The 21018-nt window shown below is 32.3% G+C and overlaps 1 protein-coding gene across 1 annotated transcript in view; it reads left to right on the plus strand.

Moving 5' to 3' along the window:
- Positions 1 to 21018, plus strand: part of CNBD1 (cyclic nucleotide binding domain containing 1) — a 493815-nt gene that overhangs the window by 348845 nt on the left and 123952 nt on the right. The window contains exons 7-8 of the mRNA XM_063079257.1: positions 3747 to 3884; positions 6553 to 6685. Coding sequence (XP_062935327.1) covers positions 3747 to 3884; positions 6553 to 6685 — 271 coding nt within the window. The remainder of the gene's footprint in view (positions 1 to 3746; positions 3885 to 6552; positions 6686 to 21018) is intronic.

Genomic DNA, 21018 nt, shown 5'->3' on the forward strand with positions numbered 1-21018 from the left:
CTAAACAATTACATATACTTACATGGATTGCTATTTTGGGATTTTTTTCAATTTATAAAAATCAATTTTTAACATACCTTTTCACCTATTACTTGTTTTTTATTATTATGATTATAAGAATTGCTCCAGATTAAGATACATAGATGTCACTAGTTTTTAGTAATATGTTCAAACTTAGAGTTGGTTGCTGTAGAGCTAGAGCTGGGTCTGGAGCTCACAGACCCCTCGAGCCCATTCACAAACCCTTCACACCCAGGTCTACAAGCTAGGTAACAGGCAAAAAGGTCATTGGAGCCTTGGTTGAAGAAGGAATAGTCTTTATTCAGCACACACACATCTAGGAGCTAGGCAGTACAAAGGAGAAACGCAGAAACTCAACTGCTACCAGCAAAGTCCAAAGAAAAACTGAAACGCAGCAGCTGCTCGCAGAGTAAACATGCTCTACTGTTAGATGTGAGCTCTCTGCCACCAGCCTGCTTCACAAACTGCAGAACATACAAAAGCAATTAACTAGAAAGAAACAGGTGCACATGCGCACTAACTCCACCCCCAAGACTAGTTTACAAGAAATGTGCTGCTCGACCCTCCAGCCAGACCTGAGCAAGGGAGCCTGAGTAAATTATTCTATTTTCCCCACAGTTGCATATATATATCAAGAAACTAAGTCTAACTTGATGTCTATTAAAGAAGATTCCAGTAGGAGGCCACTAAAAAGTGCTGCAATAAAGTTTTTGTAAATAGATCTTTTAAAATGCATTCATTTCTACAAGGTAGATTCAGAGGAGATGGGTTTCTTGATAAGATATTGCGTGCCTTTTTGTTTATTTTAATACATATTGCCAGGTAATTTTACATTTTTAAAGGTTTTCACAGTATCCAGAGTTATGTGTGAAAATATCTCCCCGGTACATAGGTTAGACTGCTTTAATATTTTCAATCCAATGGATAAACTAAGTGTGGCATTGTGACATTAATTAACATCTTTCTCTCAGTAAGATTAAGCATGTTTCTTTTGTATGTGAGTGAATTGGTTCTTCAAAAATTAAAAAAAAATATTTTAGTCTTTTTAATAATTGTTTTTGCTGTTGTTTCTATTCTTTAAGTCAAATTATAGGTGCTTATTAGATATTTGAAGTATTATTTTTTATATTTTCCATATTCATAGTAAATATCCCTCACTTTTTAAAAACTTATTCTTTCTATTTGGACTTGCAGCTCGCTTTGTTACAGCTTTATTTTTTTTGTTGTGTTTATTCTTTTATATCTACAAATCTCCAATTTTTATATTATTAAATTTGTAATTTGAACTAAGAAAACTTATGCAACTCTTTTCCTTTCTAGTCTGAGAATATTAAAATCCCCAAATATTTTAATTTTATCTTCCTGTTCCTCTCTTCCGAGTCACTATTGTAAAAGTATTTTAAATCTCTCTTATTTTAAAGGCACCCCATATTAGTAATTTTAAAATTATTATTTATCAATAATGCTATTTACATTTATCATTGTTTTATCAACTTCTTTGAATTCCTTCTCTTTGTATTCAATATTGTTCCAGCTGAAATTCATCTGTTAGTAATTTGTTTCACATAGTATCTAAAAATCACATCTTGCTATTTGTTTTACCCTCACTCTAAATTGCTATTTTAAGTAAATATAGAATTCTAGGTTGAATTCTTTTTCTACATTTTTTGAATGTTATTCAAAGTCATGTCTGCTTTTATAGTGGCTTATTAGATAATTAAAACTAACACTAAAAGCAATTTAGAAAGCTGGGAAATACATGTAGAAAATAGATGCTTTAAATTATCGACAGCAAACTAGACGTGGAGGGGAGGGAGTCTGGAAGAGGAGAAAGGTTAAGGGAGTATACCAAATCCTGAGCAGGAATATAAAATACAAATACATCTCTAGGTTTTTTGTGCTCCTTCTTTTGGAAGACACACCTTTTCCCTCAATTCTGGAAAATGTGCAGCCATTATCACTTACGTATGACCTTTCACCCATTCCTTTTGCTTTCTTACAGAATTTCTATTAGGTATATACTGGTCTCTCTCTATCTTCCATATCTGTTAAAACCTCCTTATTATTTACATTCTTTCTATATTTTATATATTTTGTTCCAAATTATTTTCTCATATTTTATCCATGTCCATGCATGGGTCTTTCTTTGATTTAAATCTACAAATTACTGTGTCCATTGAGTTTTTATTTCAATAGCTTTTATTTATAGAAGTTTAATTTTGTGTTAAACACAAAATGCCTCTTTTTGCTTCTAACATGCTCTGATTTTATATCTGATTTAAATTATATTTAAATTTTAAATGCGTATAGCCTTTTTTAGGTTGCTCAATTTTTTTTCTGCTTCTTTGTTGAATTTCCTTCAAAGGGGTTCTTCTCTTGTGTGGCTAGTAATTTTTTTATTGTGATTTTGTCATCAGCAGGAAATTCTTTTTATGAGAACTCTTTTTCCTCTAAATTTACACAAAAAGTTTAAAGTTTGCACGTTTTTGGATCCTAGGGATTTTGCCACTTGTGCATCATCAGCCTTTACATTAATTTTTCAGCTTTGTGTCCTGTACTATATGTAAATATGTAATCTGCATCCACATAAATTGCAGACCTAAGTTCCTAATTTGTGATAGTTCTGCCCAGTTCCACAGCTAGAGGGCAAGCCTCTTCATGGCTTTTATAGCAGTGAGTGGATTTTTTTTTTTCTGTTTCCATTTCACATATGAGGCTTAAGACAAGAGGGCTTAATTCCAGTTTCTCACTTTGCATGACCCTTGTCTCTTGCTTCTAGATGACAAGCCCAAGAACTCAGCACTTCAGAACCTCATGCTAGCTTCATAGCACTGTGGACCACTTTGGCTTCAGCTGAGACTTTTTGACATTTCAAATTTCTTCTTTATGTTTAGACTTACAGATTCAAGTTCAGTTGCTGATTTAGTTAAAAAGAAAAGTATTTAGTCTTTCTATGGGTTTGAGGGAGAAGAGGGAAAGTCTTCCCATATCATCTTAGATAGCCATATTGACCTTACGTTTTTCCCTAAAAAGATCTTCAATCTTTCATACAAATATACCTTATCCTTCATATGCCCTACAGTTATTCCCAGACAAACCTGAATATGAATCCTCTATGTAGCTATATATAGTCTCAGTATATCCTAATAACTTACGATATGTATTCTACTCATAATTTTTTTATTATTACTATTTATTTTTCATATATTAAATTAGGAGGCCCTACATGAATCCATGAGTATATGTCAATGATTTTTACATTGCATAACTCTACAATCATTATTATTATTATTACTTATTACTACCAATATATGAGAATAATAAAACAAACAGAAGACCATGTATGTAAGAAAACTATTTTTTTTCATTCTTTCAACAGGTATTTAGTGAATGGCTACTATGTGCCAAGCATTATTCTAGGCACATAAAACTATCAGTGAATTATTGAATAAAATGGAAGATCTTTTCTTATGTTTTTTTTTTTTTTTTGTCATGCCAGTGAAAAAGAGTGGAAATGTTTCTTGCCTTGGAAAAGTGACATTGGGCAGAAGAAATATGAGCCATCCACACAAAGACTGTTTAGAGCACCTTTTTTTCCTAGAATTGGGGCTTGACCTACAATTATTCCTTTTTGCAGACTCACCTAGACTACTTGTATCACTCTCACTGGCATTTTATATTGGTGTGTGGTAATTAAGGTTAAGTTGCTTTTGGTATTTTTACAGCTTAGACAATGGAGTACCTTTGGAACCCTGGAAGTTATACCTGAGATTGAATCAGTTGCACCGGCATTCTCAGTGGTGACAGAAGATGACTGTGAAATTCTTAAAATCCCTGCAAAGGAATATGCAAAGTTAAAATCGGTATGACCATATCTAATCTATATATGAGCACAATATAGGAATATATTCTAGCTAAGTTTTGCCTCTCTAGACAAAGATGTCCATATCTTTTTAAATTTTACCTTTCCTTCCTGTTGTCCACAGGCTTTTGTGGCTTGGATTGTTGTAAAATGTGATATAGTATACTGGATATGTGGTGGTAATGCAAAAAATAGTCTCAGCTTATTTTTTGATTTTAGTTGTTTCTTGGATCTTAACGGTATGTCTTGACCCCTCCTGAGCTTTGGGAAATACCTAAGAAGAAGCACCTTAGGATAAACGTAGCATCACTTCTTTTTTTCTTTTTCTTTTCTTTTTTTCTTTTTTTTTTTTTTTTGTCGTTTTTTCATGACCGGCACTCAGCCAGTGAGTGCACTGGTCAGTCCTATATAGGATCCGAACCCGCGGCGCGAGCGTTGCCGCGCTCCCAGCGCAGCACTCTACCAAGTGCGCCACGGGCTCGGCCCTTCTTTTATTTTTTTTAAAGAGGAAGAAATATGGATTATGTGTTGTTATTTGAATGAAGTTTCCCTAGTAGTCTTACCATGGTAGGTAGAGTGTGCACAATTGAAAATTTTGAGCTTCATTTACACCAATATAGGTATATTCTGCTATTCTCTATTTGGTAATGTAGCAAACATCTTTTTTGAAATCACACAAAGAATGGTGATACTCATTTAAATTTGTTTATTTCAAGGTGGTTTGGATTTTGGCGAGCTCTTCCCACTCTGCAGAGTACTTAGAAGACAAGGGCAACTGTCAGTAGATTTAAAGCCACGCCATTAGACAATGCTTATTGTACATTAATGTTAGTTTTTTTGTGTGAGAAAAATTACCTCTTCCAAATTACTGAAACAAAAAATAGATTTTCAGTGAAAATTGAAAATGAACAGAGGTCAGAAAAATAAAAGCAAAGTTAGTGATTTAGTCAGGTGGGTTTTTTTGTTGTAGTGTGATTTCATACTTGATTTCTAATGTGTTTTGCATAGTGTATGACTACAAAGTAGGTATGTTTTGTAACGATTCAAAACCAAAGTTGCTAACTTCATTTTGCTTTTGCATCAGTTAATATTCATAGAGTCCCATTAAATATAAGTACCCTGAGAACATCAAATGTAGATGAAACCATCTGATAAACAGCATTCCAATAGAAAAACAAAAGAACAATGTCCCATCTCTGGGCTTGACCACTGTCACCCTCGCTGGACCTGTCCTGGGTTTCAGACCTTGACTGCTGGGCTCCTGGCTTGGCTTCTTGGGTTTCTAACTCCTGGCATTTAATAACGGTTGTTTCCAGAACCTTTTTGTTGTTGTTGTTATTGTTTCAGAAAAAATCATGTTTCAAAAAATACACAAAAGCAAAGAATATTTAACCACTGAACAGAAGTAAATACTGTTAATATTTTGGTATGTAACCATCCAGTCTCTTGTATACATGGTCATACTTTAATTTTTTATCAAAAGTAAAGTCATCTTTGACCTGCTACTTATAACCAGCTTACTTCATAACATTATTTTTCTATGTAATTAAATAACTACATCATTTTGAAAAAAAATTTGATTTCACCTAGAGACTAGAAAAATATGCCTTATTTGATGAACGTCACTCAAGCCTATTAGGGCGATGAGTAGTTGAGGTGGAAACAAGGATCTCTATGGATGTATTTTAGGTATTTTTTTGAAATGTCCTTTGTTTTGTGTGAACTTCAGATTCATTAATTAATTCATTTACTTATTCAGTTATTCAACGAATATGTGTTTCAGGTGTCAATAGCTTGTCATGTACTAGGCATACTAAAATGATTAGACAGATATTAGTACTCCTGCTCTCTAAATCTCTACAGTCCACTTTAGGAAAAAAAAATTCTTGGGAATGATTGGCATGCTATTTCATAGTTACAGCGGACATCAAAACTCAGAGCTGCATGAACAGTTGATCACAACTTAATTCCAAGTCCCCAAATTTGCTGCTTTAAGATAACTTATTCACAGAAAGTTTAATAATTTATTCTCTTCTAGTTAAATTCAGATTTTCCCCTCTCCTATTTCTTCTCCCTTGGATGGCAGAGGAAGTTTGTACAGATCAGGGGATTGGGAGATTCTTACGGTCCTGCTGTTCCAGCCTCTCTTGATAGTGTCTAATGCTGGTGCAGGTCCTGCAGGGTGTTGGCATGTTGAATAGAGATGGGGAGATATCCATTTTCTTCCATCTGTAGTAGTTACAGATGCATTTCTAAGAATTCAACGTCATTCCAAATCCCTAGTGCCAGTTCGTTTTGATTTTTGGAGTGGCTGGCTTTAAAAACATGATTTTGCATTTTGTTTTTATTTCCCAAATATCAGTACCACTTACTTGATATTATCAAACATAACTTTTGAGTTTAGTCTTAACTATGATGGGATTTTCAAAAATACTAAAATGTATAAAAGTATAAAATATTATGAATGGTGGAAAAATATAATTTTAGTATGCAGATCTGAAGATTAAAATTTCAATATGGCTATGTGGTCTTAGAGTGATACTCCAATAAAGTCAAATGTATTTTATACTAATTTATATTGCATTTTTTTCTGCCATATATGTATTTGCTATTTTTTCTTTCTTCTGTAAGTACTTAATAGTGAAAATTTAATAATTATTTTTTTTCAGGAAAAGAAAAAACTTGAAAGTATACAAAAGTTAGAATTAATCCGTAAGTGTCCTTATTATGAGGAGTGGCCTACTTTATCCATATATGAGCTAATTGCACTCATTAAATGGAAGAAATTTCCTCCAGGTCATGGTGAGTTTAATGTGATTTTGGATCACTTTATTCATATAGCATTGTATTACTAGCATTTATAATTCTTCATTGTTCTACTATTTTTGCATAATATTTCTTCATGTGGGTATTCTTATTTAATTTTAACATTTAAGTTTGACATTTAAATTATTTCTTGTTTTTTATAAAAAATGATACCGTACTAGGTTGAAGAGTGGTTTTAGAACCAGCCTTACTTCCACATCCATCTATATCCCCCATAACTCTACCCTGACAAGTCAGAACAGGGGCGAAAATGAAAAGGAGAAATATAACAAGAGATTATAGCTACTTTTCCCCTGTTCTTTTGGTTGGACAAATACTTAAGTGGAAAGTGTGCTTATCTGCACCTTTCTTTGTTACACATTATCAGTGGAAAAAAATAATTGTAAAGAATTAGTGAAGCCTAGAAAAAAGGTAGCAGCAGTGAAGCAGCTACATCTTCAATAGTCAGCATGGCAAGAATGCATGGATTTCCTGGCTTATGTGTACACAGAAAGTATAGGTGGCATTGAGTCATTTTGAACAATTTATCCATCTAGGAGGGCCCATTAAACAAGTTATGTCACACAGGAGGAACTATGGTAGGGTGGGTCAGAACTTTAGGTGTTCTTCACTAAGAAATCACTATTGCTCATAAGAGACAGCCATGAACAACAGAGAGGATTGCAACTTTGCCTCTCCTCCCATTTGAAATGGAGGAGCTAGTACTAGATAATAATGGAAGAGGAAGTATCTGAAAGAAATACTCACCTCAAGCCTGCAGAGCCAGAATTGTAGTGAGGGGCATTTCTAAATTAAGTTTGAGATGAAAGTTCTAAAAAGAATGGGTCTGAGTTTTAAATTCCAGAAAGAGTCTATTCTAATAATAAAACATGGCTGAGAAATCATGAAATCTGGCTAAGATATCCTTTGAGGGAGTCACTATACATCGTGAAGGTAAAGTTCAGCATAGCACAGTACAAAGGGTTACTTCACGAAAAAAAAAAGCCATTGTTTTGAAGCAAGTTTATGCTTCAAAGAATGGGGATACTAATAAAACAGTTAAATTTGGTGAGACTATAAACCCTTGTTCAAATTTGTTCCAAATTTTCTTCCAGTGCTATTTCATTTATATTTTATCATTTTTTAAAATATAACATTTTACCCATCTTTAAGTCAAATATATGTATGCATTTTCTCTTGCTTATACAAGTTGAATATTAGTAATATTTTGCTTTTGCTCATGAAGTATTTTTTCTAATGAGGTTTAAATGCCATTTTTTAGTCATAAGTACATATAAAACGCAAGCAGTGAATTCATTTATAAAAAAAATTGGGAATTGAGCATTTCTAAACTCAGCATATTTATTGCATAGAAACAATTTCCCACTGCTGGGAATATACCCAGAGGAATGGAAGTCATCATGCCAAAGGGATACCTGTACTCCTATGTTTATTGCAGCATATTTACAATAGCCAAGATTTGGAACCAGCCCAAATGTCCATCATCAGATGAGTGGATAAGGAAACTGTGGTATATCTACACAGTGGAATACTACTGTGCTATAAGAAAAGAATGAAATACTACCATACGCAACAACAGGGATGGATTTAGAGAAAGTCATATTAAGTGAAACAAGTCAGGCACAGAAAGAGAAATACCACATGTTCTCACTTATTTGTAGGAGCTAAAAATAAATAAATACATGAACAAATAAAGGGTGGTGGTGGGGAAGAAGGCGCAACAATCACAACAATTCCTTGAACTTGTTAAGACAAGTGAACAGATATGATGTAGTGGGGGGAAAGGGAGAAAGAGGAATGGGTAAAGAGACACGAAAATCAACTACAATGTATATTGAGAAGTTAAAAGAAAAAAAGAAAAAATGAAAAAATGAAAAAAAAGAGAAAGCACGTTAGAGGGGAGAAAAGCAAAATCAAAAAAATGTCTATAGTTTAGTTAACAGTGTTGTACTAGTGCTATTTTCTTAGTTTTGGTCAATGTACTGTGGCTATGTAATGTAGGAGAAGCTGGGTGAAGAATATATGGGAACTATCATTGCAGCTCTGCAAATGTAAAATTACTATTATTTATTTTAATGCAAAATAAAGTTTATTTTTAAAATGAAAAAAAAATTGTGCATGTTTTGGAATTATCATGGTTTTCCTCCTTTGTATTAAAAATATCAAATCCTAGTCCTTGCCTTACTTCCAGTGCTATTTTGTATAAAAAATAATATCTCAATCCTGTTAATTATTATTATGTTAATATTGTTGAGGTGATCAAAAAGGAGGAAAGAACTCTTATCAAATAAATTTTAGCTGGCTAGTTACTCAGTTGGTTAGATCACAGCCTTATAACACTAGGGTCATGGGTTCAGATCCCATACCAGCCAGCTGCCAAAAAAAAAAAAAAAAAAAAATTAAATTATGTGAGCCAAAAGAATATAGAACTTGAATAGGAGGGAATGGTTTTGTGCTTTTAATGTATTTTTTTACTGATGATAATAATCTGTCTCTCAACCTAAAATATTAATCTTAAATACTTAAATTTAGCATCAAAGGGATATAAAGCTACTGGGATACTTAACACATTCTTAGACTAATGTGAGTTCAAATTCTTTTTGATAAATGTCTTAAAAGCTAATGGTGGTGTTTATTAAACTATTTATTGCATTGGACTACCTATGATTATATTCATTAAGTCAAAAATAATAATATTTTCCCGTTGATTCCAAAACGTATGAATATATGCTGCTTTCGCTTGCACAGCTTCAGGAAAACATTTATCTTTCTTAGAGAAGAAGGACAATTTCACCGGATAATTACTAAAGCCCCTTTCAGCTCTGAAATACTATGGTTTTTATAAATATACATATGTAGGTGAAGAATAAGTCCTGTCAAACTAATCTAATTTTCTTTTACAGCAGTGACACACTTGATATATCAAAGAGAAGCATTGGATATAATACTTCTAGACTTTGACGAAGGTTTATTTTGAAATTTTATCAGAAAATGTAGAGAATGTAGCTCAAATTATTCTTTCATTACCTGGGTTTAAAATTAGCTGTACTATGATTTCCAAAGCATACTGAGTGTTTTGATCTTATTTTAGGAATGTATATTGGATGAAGTTTCAGAGGCATTTAGTTAGTTACTCAAAAGCTTAATAGAGCGTAGGAGTAATCCTTGGCAATCTATGAAATAAGTAAAACTTGTTGCTGGTATATTTGCTTTGCTAACTTACGTCTTGCTACCTTTGCCTCATATTCCAAAGGAGCCTGACTATAATGAATACATACAATGTTGCTTGTAATTTGGGCTTGTCTATTTGGTATCACATCATCTGAAGTCTTCTGGGTATTATTTTTTCAAAGTGTGACTGAAAAATTGCAACCAGTCTGTCTCACTCATCAACCTGTTCATATATGTATAAGAAAAAATAGTAAATTAACCTGGTAAATGTTTAATTATTTACGTATATTTTGTTGTCTTCTTGCATGTATTGGTATGTTCTGTCTTTCTCAAGGTAGGATTTGATAAAGCAAACATGATAATCAGAGAAACTGAAAAAAATGTAGCAATCAATTTAGTTCTGAAAAATAAAATTTGTGAAAATAGTAATAATACAATAATAATAACAGTAATAGTAAAAACTTTATCTAATCATGCTGAACCAAAGGTGGAGTTTCAGTCACAGAATTTGTACCTTGAAGCTATACCTAATGGAAGTTTGAAGTTCTAGTTTTAAATTTCAACAACTTTTGACACCAGTCTCATTCAGATCAACTAAGTCTGCAGGCAATCAAAACTTGCCCCCTGGGGCAGTCTTGAGCATCCTAGTACCAAGTTAGTGCCTTGAGGTGCCTATGCTTCAGTTGCCTGTGATTGGTAATGTATTGTTTTGTCCTCCATTCTTCCTTTACTAACTTTTGCTTTAACTCAATATTTTCCATTGGAACATATGAATTCCATTAATGATTTTTTTTTTTTTTTACTGTATTTATTATTTCCTTAGTGATGGCTATGGAGCATTTCTATACACATCCTAACTTAAGAAAATCTTCTTCATACTTTTACTAATTCAATTCCAGTTCAATATAGGAACACATATGTCTATAAAGACATAGATATACTCTATGAGGCATCTTCAAAACATTCATGGAAAACGCATATTATGAAATAAAATATGCATGGATTGCAAATTTTTTTACACTAAAATAAACTCATACTAACTTGTTATAATGTTTCTGAACAGGATCTAGTTTGAGGCACTAGATGGATAAGACATCAGTTTGAAAAGAGACTCTATCAGAGCCACATAAATTCTGCTAAAATTGAAGGAAAAACAAACATCAAATTTATGGTGATGCTTGGGTGGAAGAATGGTGAAATCATTAATGCTTTATAAAAAGTTTATAGGAACAATGATACAAAGAAATCAGCAGTTTACAAATGGATAACCTGTTTCAACAAGGGACAAGCTGGTATTGAAGATGAACCCCATAAGGCAGGCCATCCCCATTAATTTGCTAGGAAAAAATTAATCTTGTTCGTGCCCTATTTGAGAACTGAGAGCAGCAGAAACAATAGCCAATGCTATAAACATCTCATTTGGTTCAGCTTACACAATTCTGACTGGAAAATTATAGTTATAGTTGAGCAAATTTTTTCTGCTCATTGGGTGTCAAAACTGTTGTACCCAGCCAAGAGGAGAACTTTCAATAGAAATTTTAAATAAGTGGGGTCAAGATCCTAAAACATTTCTTCAGAGAATTGTAATAAGAGATGAAGCATGACTTTACCAGTAAAATCCTGAAGACAAAACACAGTCAAAGCAATGCCTGCCAGGAGGTAGATGTGGTCCAGACAAAGCAAAAGTGGACTGGTGAACAGAATGTCAGGGCAATGGTTTTTCAAGGTGCTCAAGGCATTTTGCTTATTGCCTTTTCATAGGGCCAAAGGATGATAACATCTGCTTCTTGTGAAAGTGTTTTGAGAAAGTTAGCCAAAGCTTTAGCAGAAAACCTTCCCAGAAAGCTTCACCCGAGAGTCCTTCTTCACTACAACAAGGCTCCTGCTAATCTAACAAGAGCAATTTTGTGAGAATTTCAATGGGAAATCATTAGGCATCCACCTTATAGTCCTGATTTGGCTTCTTCTGACTTCTTTTTGTTTCTTAATCTTAAAAAATCTTTAAAGTGTACCCAATTTTCTTCATTTAAAAATATAAAAAATATTTCATTGACACAGTTAAATTCCCAGGACGCTTAGGTATTTAGAAATGGACTAAATGGACAGTATCATTTCTTACAAATGTGTCTTCAACTTGATGGAGACTATGATGAAAAATACAATTTATATTTTAATTTTATCATTTAATTCCATTGTCCACAGTCTTGTTGACATCCTCTGGTATTTCTTTTCCATCCTTTGTGTGGTGTTATTGTTATACATATTGTTATTATTATACATATTGCATGCTATTATTGTTCTACATAATTACGTCTATATATGTTACAAACCCAATGAATTATTATTATTTTATATAATTTTATGTCTTTTAAAGAAACATAAAAAAGGAGAGGAAATATATACTTATAGTGTTTGTTATATTAAACATTTATTTACCACTTCTAGTTATCTTCATTTATTCCTTTGTATTTGAATTGTCACCTGATGTCCTGATCTTAATCCGATATAAATTTTCTCCCAACTCCCTCCCTATGCTGCAAATACATTACATTTTTATATGTTACAGACTTTACACACATGTCATTTTACACAATTACTCTTTAAGTTGGATCAGAGAAGAAAGGATAATATATGCATTTCTCCTACTTTTTATAATTACATACTTGCCCTTAGTGGTACTTTCTGATATATCATGTGGATTCAAATTACTGTCTGGGTTTCTTTCTTTCAGCCTGAAGAACTCCCTTTGGTATTTCTTTTAAAGGGTATTATGGTACAACTAATACTCTCAGATATTGTTTAACTGGGAATTTCTTCATTTCTCCTTTACGTTTGAAAGATAGCTTTGCTGGGTATAATATTCTTAGTTGATAGAGTTGTTCTTTGTATATTTTGCATATGTTATTCCATTATCTTTTGTCTTCAGTTATTGTTTCTGATGAGAAGTTGGCTGTTAATCTTATTAGAATTCACTTGTAAGCAATGAGGTTTTCTCTTACTGGTTTTAATACTTTCTTTTTGTCTCTGTCTTTCAGAATTTTTACTGTGATATGTCTGGTTTGCTTATTCCATCTTACCCAGCACTATAATTCTCCATTACCTGCTTTGAACCCTTTTTATTTCTCTGCTCTCTTTCCTGCCTTCTTTCTCCTATATCCTTACTATATTAACCAGTATCAAAGTTTTTCTTGTCATTTATCTGCTTAGAAATATCCTATTTATTCCCATTGTTATAAGAATAAAATTCAAAGTGTTTAATATAGTTTTAAAAAAACCCACTTGTATCTGGGCCATGCCTACCCAAGTTTTATTTTAATTATTCTTCTCCTTTCTATACATGTTTTGGTTATCCTGGACTTTCATTAGTTCTACTAGTGTCACCATCCCCATGTAGGAATTTACACATGCTTTCTCTCTTTCTGGATAAGTTCCTTAACCCTCACCTTACTAAACCTATTTATTGTCATGATAATTTTCCATAAACTAATTTAGGTTCTACTGCTGTCTCTTTCCTCTTAGAGATGTCTTTTCATCCCATATTTTAGGGTTAGCCAACTTCCTGTAAGAGAGCAGATAGTAAATATTTTATGCGTTAAGGAACATATACTGTTTCTGTTGTATATTTCCCTCCTTTTTAAAGTCCTTCTAATAATATAAAAACTATTATTAGTGGAGAGTTATACAGAAATAGGCTTTAGACAAGATTTGGCCCACGGGCTGAAGTTTTTCACCAAGTGTTTTATCTTAACTCTCACAAAGCTTTGTCAAAATTAATAGCATAAGGGTCGATTTTCTCACTTGACTTCAAATTTCTCTGGAATGAGTACCCAGAATTTGTAGGCCCTTGAAAAAATTGTTGATAGATAATTGAGTAATATTTTGATGTCACTGTTTGCCCTTAGACTAAAGTTATAATTATTTTTCCCAAAAGAAAATAATTTAATTCTTTGCTGCTCAGAAAATGTATGTTGAATTAACATTTAATATGTATTTTCTCTATTTGAGGGAAATGGTATTCACTGATTCAATCCTAAGACACCCGGACAGACTTTTATTGTTAGATCTGATTAAAACACAATTTGTTCATTTACTGCCCTTGAGTAGAAATTTAAGAGAGTTATATCATTGCAGTAAATCAACCATTAAAAATGCTATGAGGCCACAGTGTTTAAACTCATAATCCAGGTAAAATAAAGCCAATTTTTATTTTAGATTATGTTCAATAGACAAACATTAGACTGGTGTTGAGGAGACCACTGAAAGAAGTCTGAAAGTCTGTTCTCTTCAGTGAATAATTAGGAGTAAAATGATTCATGGAATTTCTCAACTAATCATTTTTATTTTTGGTAATTATTTCAAATCTCACTACTCAGGAAGCCAACTTTCTGCTGTATAGGAAAAGGAGAAATGGAATGATCACTGATAAGTATAATTCAAGTATAATTTCCCTCATTAAATTTATTTGTCATTATGTATATTGTTATTATATTTATTATATTATATATTTGTCATTATGTATATTCTTTTGGCATTAGTCAATTAATATTTTCATTGAATCTCTACTATGTTCAAAGCATTATGCTAGTTGCTTTGGTGGAGATGAAGAGAAATCCATTTAAAAATCACTGAAAATCAAATATTTGAGTAACTATAATGTATTCATTACTATGTAGAACAGTTCGAGGTTTGGTTTTTGATCTCAAAGATTTAATAATTAGAAAAAATGCAAAAGTGTGATTTTAAACTAATGGATCACAAATATACATTAAAATTATTTTCAATATCTCATGGGCATATATATTATCTACCACAATAAGTATTAAATTATTATTTTCCAATAGATACTATAGAAACTGAATGGGAGGAAGAGTATTTTGGACGTGGTTGGAGAGTAGATGGGACTAATAATTCTAGGCAAAAAAATAATAATATAAGCCAGTATATGGTTTGCAGATCTTGATTCAGGTTAGTGGATCAAACAGCCCAGCTCAAACAGCCCAGCTCAAGTTAGGTGCTTATTCTTGAGCATTGGGAGCTCAGTCAAAGCTATAGATAATCTAAGTAATTTTAAATGCCATAAACGTGTGCTTAGGTTTTATTTTATAGATAATGTGGTATCATTAAAAGTTTCTGAATAGCAGAAGAAACTTGAAGAAGTAAAATTTTTAGGAGAATGAATCAGACAGAGCAATATGAATGAAGGTTTAAAGAAGGGAGGTACTAGAAACCAAAAGAACAATTAGGGGTCTATTTTGGTAGCACAGAAGCAAAGAGATAAAAGGCGATGACAACACTAATAATGGAAAGAGATTAATGTGAGAAGCATTTTTAATCATTTAGGGGTATTTTATGGGATAGACTTTTTCAAATACATTTCCAACACTGTTTAGTATCATTGGCAGTCCACACATGCAGGGTACACTTTGGTTTCTTACTTTTTTATATTTTTATTGAAGCATAGTTGATTATACATATTTCTGGTATGAAGTTGACTATCAAGAATTGTGTACAATGTGTGATGGTCAAATCAGGTATAGTTAGCTTATTCATCATTACAATACACAGTCATTCTTTGTGTCTGTTAACCAATTTTTCATTTAAACCCCTCTCTCTCCCATCCCATCCCCTCACCCTCTCCACTTCTGGTAACCACGGTTCTGTTCTCTCTTTTTAAGGTTTAATATATTATTGTGATTGTTGTTTATTTCTCTCCCTTTCTTTCTTTATTGTCAATTTGTTTATTTATTAATTCAGCTCCCACTTATGAGTGAGGACATGTGGTAATTCTTTTTCTGTGCCTGGGTTGTTTCACTTAACATAATTTTATTCAGGCTCATCCGTGTTGCTGTAATGGCAGAATTTCATTCTTTCTTTATGGCTGAATAGTATTCCATTGTGTTTATATACCATTTTTTCCTTATCGAGTCATCCACCAATGGACATTTAGGTTGGTTCCATAGCCTGGCTATTGAAAATAGAGCTGCAATAAACATGGGAGTGCAGGTATTCCTTCAATATGATGATTTCCATTCCTTTGGGTATATACCCAGTGGTGGGATTGCTGGATCACATGGTAGTTCCATCTGTAGTTGTTGAAGGAATCTCCATACTGCCTTCTATAATGGCTGAATTAATTTATAGTCCCACCAACAGTGCAGAAGGGTTCCCTTTTCTCCACATCCTTGCTAGCATTTGTTATTCTTTGTCTTTTTGATAGTAACTGGGGTGTGATGTTATCTAAAGTTGTTTCGATTTGTATATCCCTGATGACTAGTGATGTCGAATATTTTTTCATATACCTGTTGCCCATTCATATGTCCTCCTTTGAGAGATGTCTATTCAGCTCCTTTGCCAATTTTTTAATTGGATTATTTCATTTTTTACTGTTAAGTTGTTTGAATTCCTTGGATATTCCGGTATTAATCCTTTGACAGATGAGTAGCTTGCAAATATTTTCTCCCATTGTGTAGGTTGTCTTTCACTCTGTTGATTGTTAACTTTGCTGTGCAGAAGCTTTTTAGTAAATGTACTTGCAAATGTATTTGTTCTTACTCTAACTTGTAAAAACACAAATTATTTTTCTTCACTCTCACTTGGTCATTAAAACTCAAGCCCTTTGGCTATTGCCATCTGCAAATGGCTGCAGAAGGGCCTGCTTACTACAATTCTCAGCTTCATTTTGAATTTGTATTTCTAACTATTAAAGGATTTATGGTGATATTGACAGCTAAAGATGAAAGTTCAAAATGTGCATTTTTATTACCTTATTTCTAAATAATATTTATCAAAATCACTTAAGTATAGTCCAATATTTCTACATTGACCTTTCTATGTTATTTCTTTTTTGCAGCTTAAGATTTTTTTCTATGAAGCTTCTTTTCTTTATTTTATTTTATTTTACTGATTATGCATATACATGGGGTACAAAGCTGACTGTCACCACTTGTGTCCAAGATGTGATGATCAGATCAATACTACCAGTATGCCCATTACCACAAAATGCCATTATTCACCAGGTCCCCCACCCAATCCCTTCCCAGTCTCCCTCCCCTCCACTTTACCACCCCCAGCAACACTAGATATGTTCTCCCTCTGCAAGTCCAAAGCACCACTGTGGTCTTTCTTTCTTTCCTTCTTTCTCTCTTACCTCCCACTTAATGAATGAAGATATGTGATATTTTTCCCTCTGTGCCTAGCTTATTTCACTTAACATAATTTTCTCCAAACTCATTCATGTTGCTGCGAATGGCAGAATTTCATTATTTTTTATGGCTGAGTAGTATTCCATTTTAAAACTCTTCTTATGGTTTAATAGTATACCTTTTTGCTAGAGTAATAATTAATAATGGAAATGCGTAATGACTATGTAAAATTTAACAATTTCATTAACTTTCTATGAAAACAGCTTCTACTGTTATCATAGAAGCTTTAATAATTTACCTCAGAAATATTAAAATATGATGTTTTTGTTAATATCTGCACTGTAAAATTTTGTTTATTTCATAAGTAATTATTTGCACATATGTAAAATAAGTAGATTTGAATGGTTGTTAATGAGATCCTTAAAAACTACATCTTAGCTGTTAGAGTATGAATGCAAAATTCTGAAAATTTTATCAATAGCAAATAAAATGTATTGCTATTAAAACTTAAACATATTTGTTGAGTAAATCAGTTTTTGAAAGTTCTTATTTGGCATAAAGCTCATACAGCAAAAATTGCAAACATTTGAACAGTTTGATAGATACAAATTTAAGTTCAGTTGGCCTTCTGTATCTGCAAGGGATGGGTTCCAGGACTCCCACAGATATAAAAATCCATGTGTGCTCAAATCCCATAGTTGGCCCTAAATATCCACCATTGCTGAAAATATGAATGTGGATAGTTGATTTATTGCAGTTATATTACTCCTTTTACTATTATGATAGGCAGAAGAATGGTCTTCCAAATATATATTTATTTCCTAATCTCAAAAACTGTGAATATTACCTTGTATGGAAAAAGATGTGGTAGCAGTAAGGCTCTTGAGAAGAGGAGCTTATCTTGGATTATCCAGGCGGACCCTATATGCAATGTATCCTATATCACATGTATCCTTATGAGAAAGACACAGAGAGAGATTTGATAGCAATGAACATAGAAGAGAAAATGTGAAGAGAGGCAAAGACTGGAGTGATGTGGCCAGAAGGCAAGGAGTGCCACGGCATGCAGCAGCCACCAGAAACTAGAAAAGGAAAGGAACAGATTCTCCCTCCAAGGGAGCCTCGGGGGAGAGCTTGGCCTTGCTGACACCTTGGCTTCAGACATCTGTTTTCCAGAACTATGAGAGAATAAATTTTCTGTTTTGTTAAGTCACCTAGTTTGTGGTAATGTGTTACAGGAGTCAAAAGAAACTAATACAAACTGTTCACTATGAAACCATTGATTTTGTTCTCAATTGATTTTGCAGTTTGACAAAAATATGTTCATATCCACTGAATATATCCAAACATGCTTTGTAGAAATTATATGGTTCAATTTCCTACTCAGAATTTAGGCCTCTAATTTTATTAACAGTATGATAAAGGTGAGCAATATGTTGAACAAATATTTAAAGTAAAAAAAAAAAATTTCCGATGATTTAAATAATTATCCAGCTGCTAGGTAGTAATTAAATTAAAATAAATTAAGCATTTATTTAATTAAATCAAATCCCTTGTAAGTAGATAGGATACAATTAAGTACCTTTTAATGATGGAACACTCATCTATTCAATAGAACTTTTCATCAGCAACCCAGGCAACTGCTGGAGCTCTTTATAGAGCACTTTCATCTCTCTCTTTCTTCTTTCCACAAATGACCATTGCCTATTTTACTCTGTCATGACAAAAATTGTATTTCCTATCAATACAATTAACTGTTGGCATTCTATCTCCTGACACTTAGAAGCAAAGCTGCATTTCTTTTCACCTAAAAAATAAAATGACATAATTCCATTTTACACAGTTTAAGCAAAACCGAATAAACGAAAATATTTTTTTTCTCTAAGTACACCAAACATATGGACGTTTGAATCAATAGAAATGTTAAATTATAAATATCCCTCACTTAAGTCAAAGTAAATTCTAAAAAGTTCAAAGTAAAATTTCTCTAAATACTAACTCTTTTACTGCATTATAAATATTATTTATAACCAAACTGTTAATGATGATTGTTGCTGCTTGATAGTATTGGTTTTTTTTTTTTTTTTTTTTTCTGGTTCCCTGTATATCTTAGACATTCTATAATAAGTATTTATATTTTTATTCAAATAAATAAATAAAATTAGAATAATTTGATTTTTAAAAACCTAAAACAATTTATTCAATAAAGAAATAATTTGTATTGGGTGCTGTGATGCACCAACCCCATCTCTTTCCATTGTATTCCTAATAGTTATAAAAAAAGAAGTAAGATTTTAAAACATAACATTTAGGCTCTAATTAATAAAGTATTATGCCAGGGTATTTCAAAAAGTTCTTGGAAAGATTCATATTCTCTTTCAATTCTGCTTTTCCATGAAATTTTGGAAGTACCGTCATAATGTAATAATATATGGTTTTGAGGAAGTATGAATCTTAGAACAATGCTTTCCAATATAATGTAAGCTACAAATGTAATTTAAAATTTTCTAGTAGCTACATTTAAAAAAGTAAAAATAAACAGATGGAATTAAATTCAGTAATATTTTATTTAATTCAATATATCAAATTTGAATATATAATCAATATAAAAATTACCAATTAGATATTTTACATCCTTTATTTTTCATATTAAGTTATCATATTAAGTCTTCAAAATGCAGTGTGTATTTTACATGTAGAACACATCCCTTTGGCCTAGCTGCATTTCAAATGGTTAATAGCTCATGTGGCTAGTGGATACCATATTGGGTACCAGTCTTAGAACATGCAATACTATTTCTAATACCGAAAAACAGAAAAAGAGGCAAAAACCTTATAAATCAATTTCTTGACTATTTCCTAAAAAGTGACTACAGGTAAAAAAGTAAACCATGTAATTATAGGTTTGTTCTTCTTACTCTGACATTTGAATGTCCTCAATTTCTCTGAAATCCCACATTTATAGATACATTGGTGAGTGTGTGTGCGTGACTTAAGATTATCTCAAGAAAATGAAGGTATACTTACATATAATATTTTTATTTTTGTTTTTAAATAGACTATATTAGACTAATAACTAGAACTATTGAAATGCCAGAAATATAAATTAAATGTTACAAATCTTGATCTTCCTGGATGTTAATGGACCTCATAAAGTGATATTTATATTTCTGAAATTATTAATATAGAATTTGTACAGGCTAAACTATACCCAAATACATCAGGGAACTTAGTTTTTAAATGCATCTTTTAACAATTTATTTGAGAAATAAATCTCCAATTATTTTATAAATTTGATAATTAATATTAAGATAACTACATTGCTATACTTTTTTATAGTAATTTTATATTTCACAATGCCACACCTTAATTGCAAATAGACTATATAGAGAGAGACAATAGCCTCTATTATATAGAGTCTCTATATATTCATTATATCATATATTTGGAACCTATAATACTCCCCTGTCCCTAAGAAAATTGTATTAGCTGCTGAGGTTCCTAGGACAACACACAAGACTTTGTTAACACATGTTACATCATGATGGAGGACATAAAAATATTCTCTGCTTCTGAAAATAAAGGGCTGCACTTCACAGCACAACCACTGCCATCCTGATCCACTGAATAATGTAATGTAAATGAATATTCCTTTAGCTTCAAATCTGTGTTGGTTTCGTCACTGTCCAGCAGATTGGACAAGGGACAAAATAGCATTTATTGAACATCTATTCTACGTCAGCTGCTTTCTAGTTACTTTCACACCTATTGTCTCATTTATTTCTCAAAAACTTCTATCAGGTAAGTGTACTCACTTATTAATAGGGCAACTAAAACAAAAATTTACCTTTCCAAGGTTAGACTTTTAGTAAATGTCATACTGAAATTCAGAACTGACAAATGTGAAAGTGAATCTTTTTTCCATCATAGTATGTGATTTCTTCAGAAAATTTTCTAGTGATTGGAGCAACCGCCTATTTGTTAGCAGAGGTAGGA

The sequence above is a fragment of the Cynocephalus volans genome, chromosome 15 (genome assembly GCF_027409185.1).
Source record: "Cynocephalus volans isolate mCynVol1 chromosome 15, mCynVol1.pri, whole genome shotgun sequence".
Taxonomy (NCBI): Eukaryota; Metazoa; Chordata; class Mammalia; order Dermoptera; family Cynocephalidae; genus Cynocephalus; species Cynocephalus volans.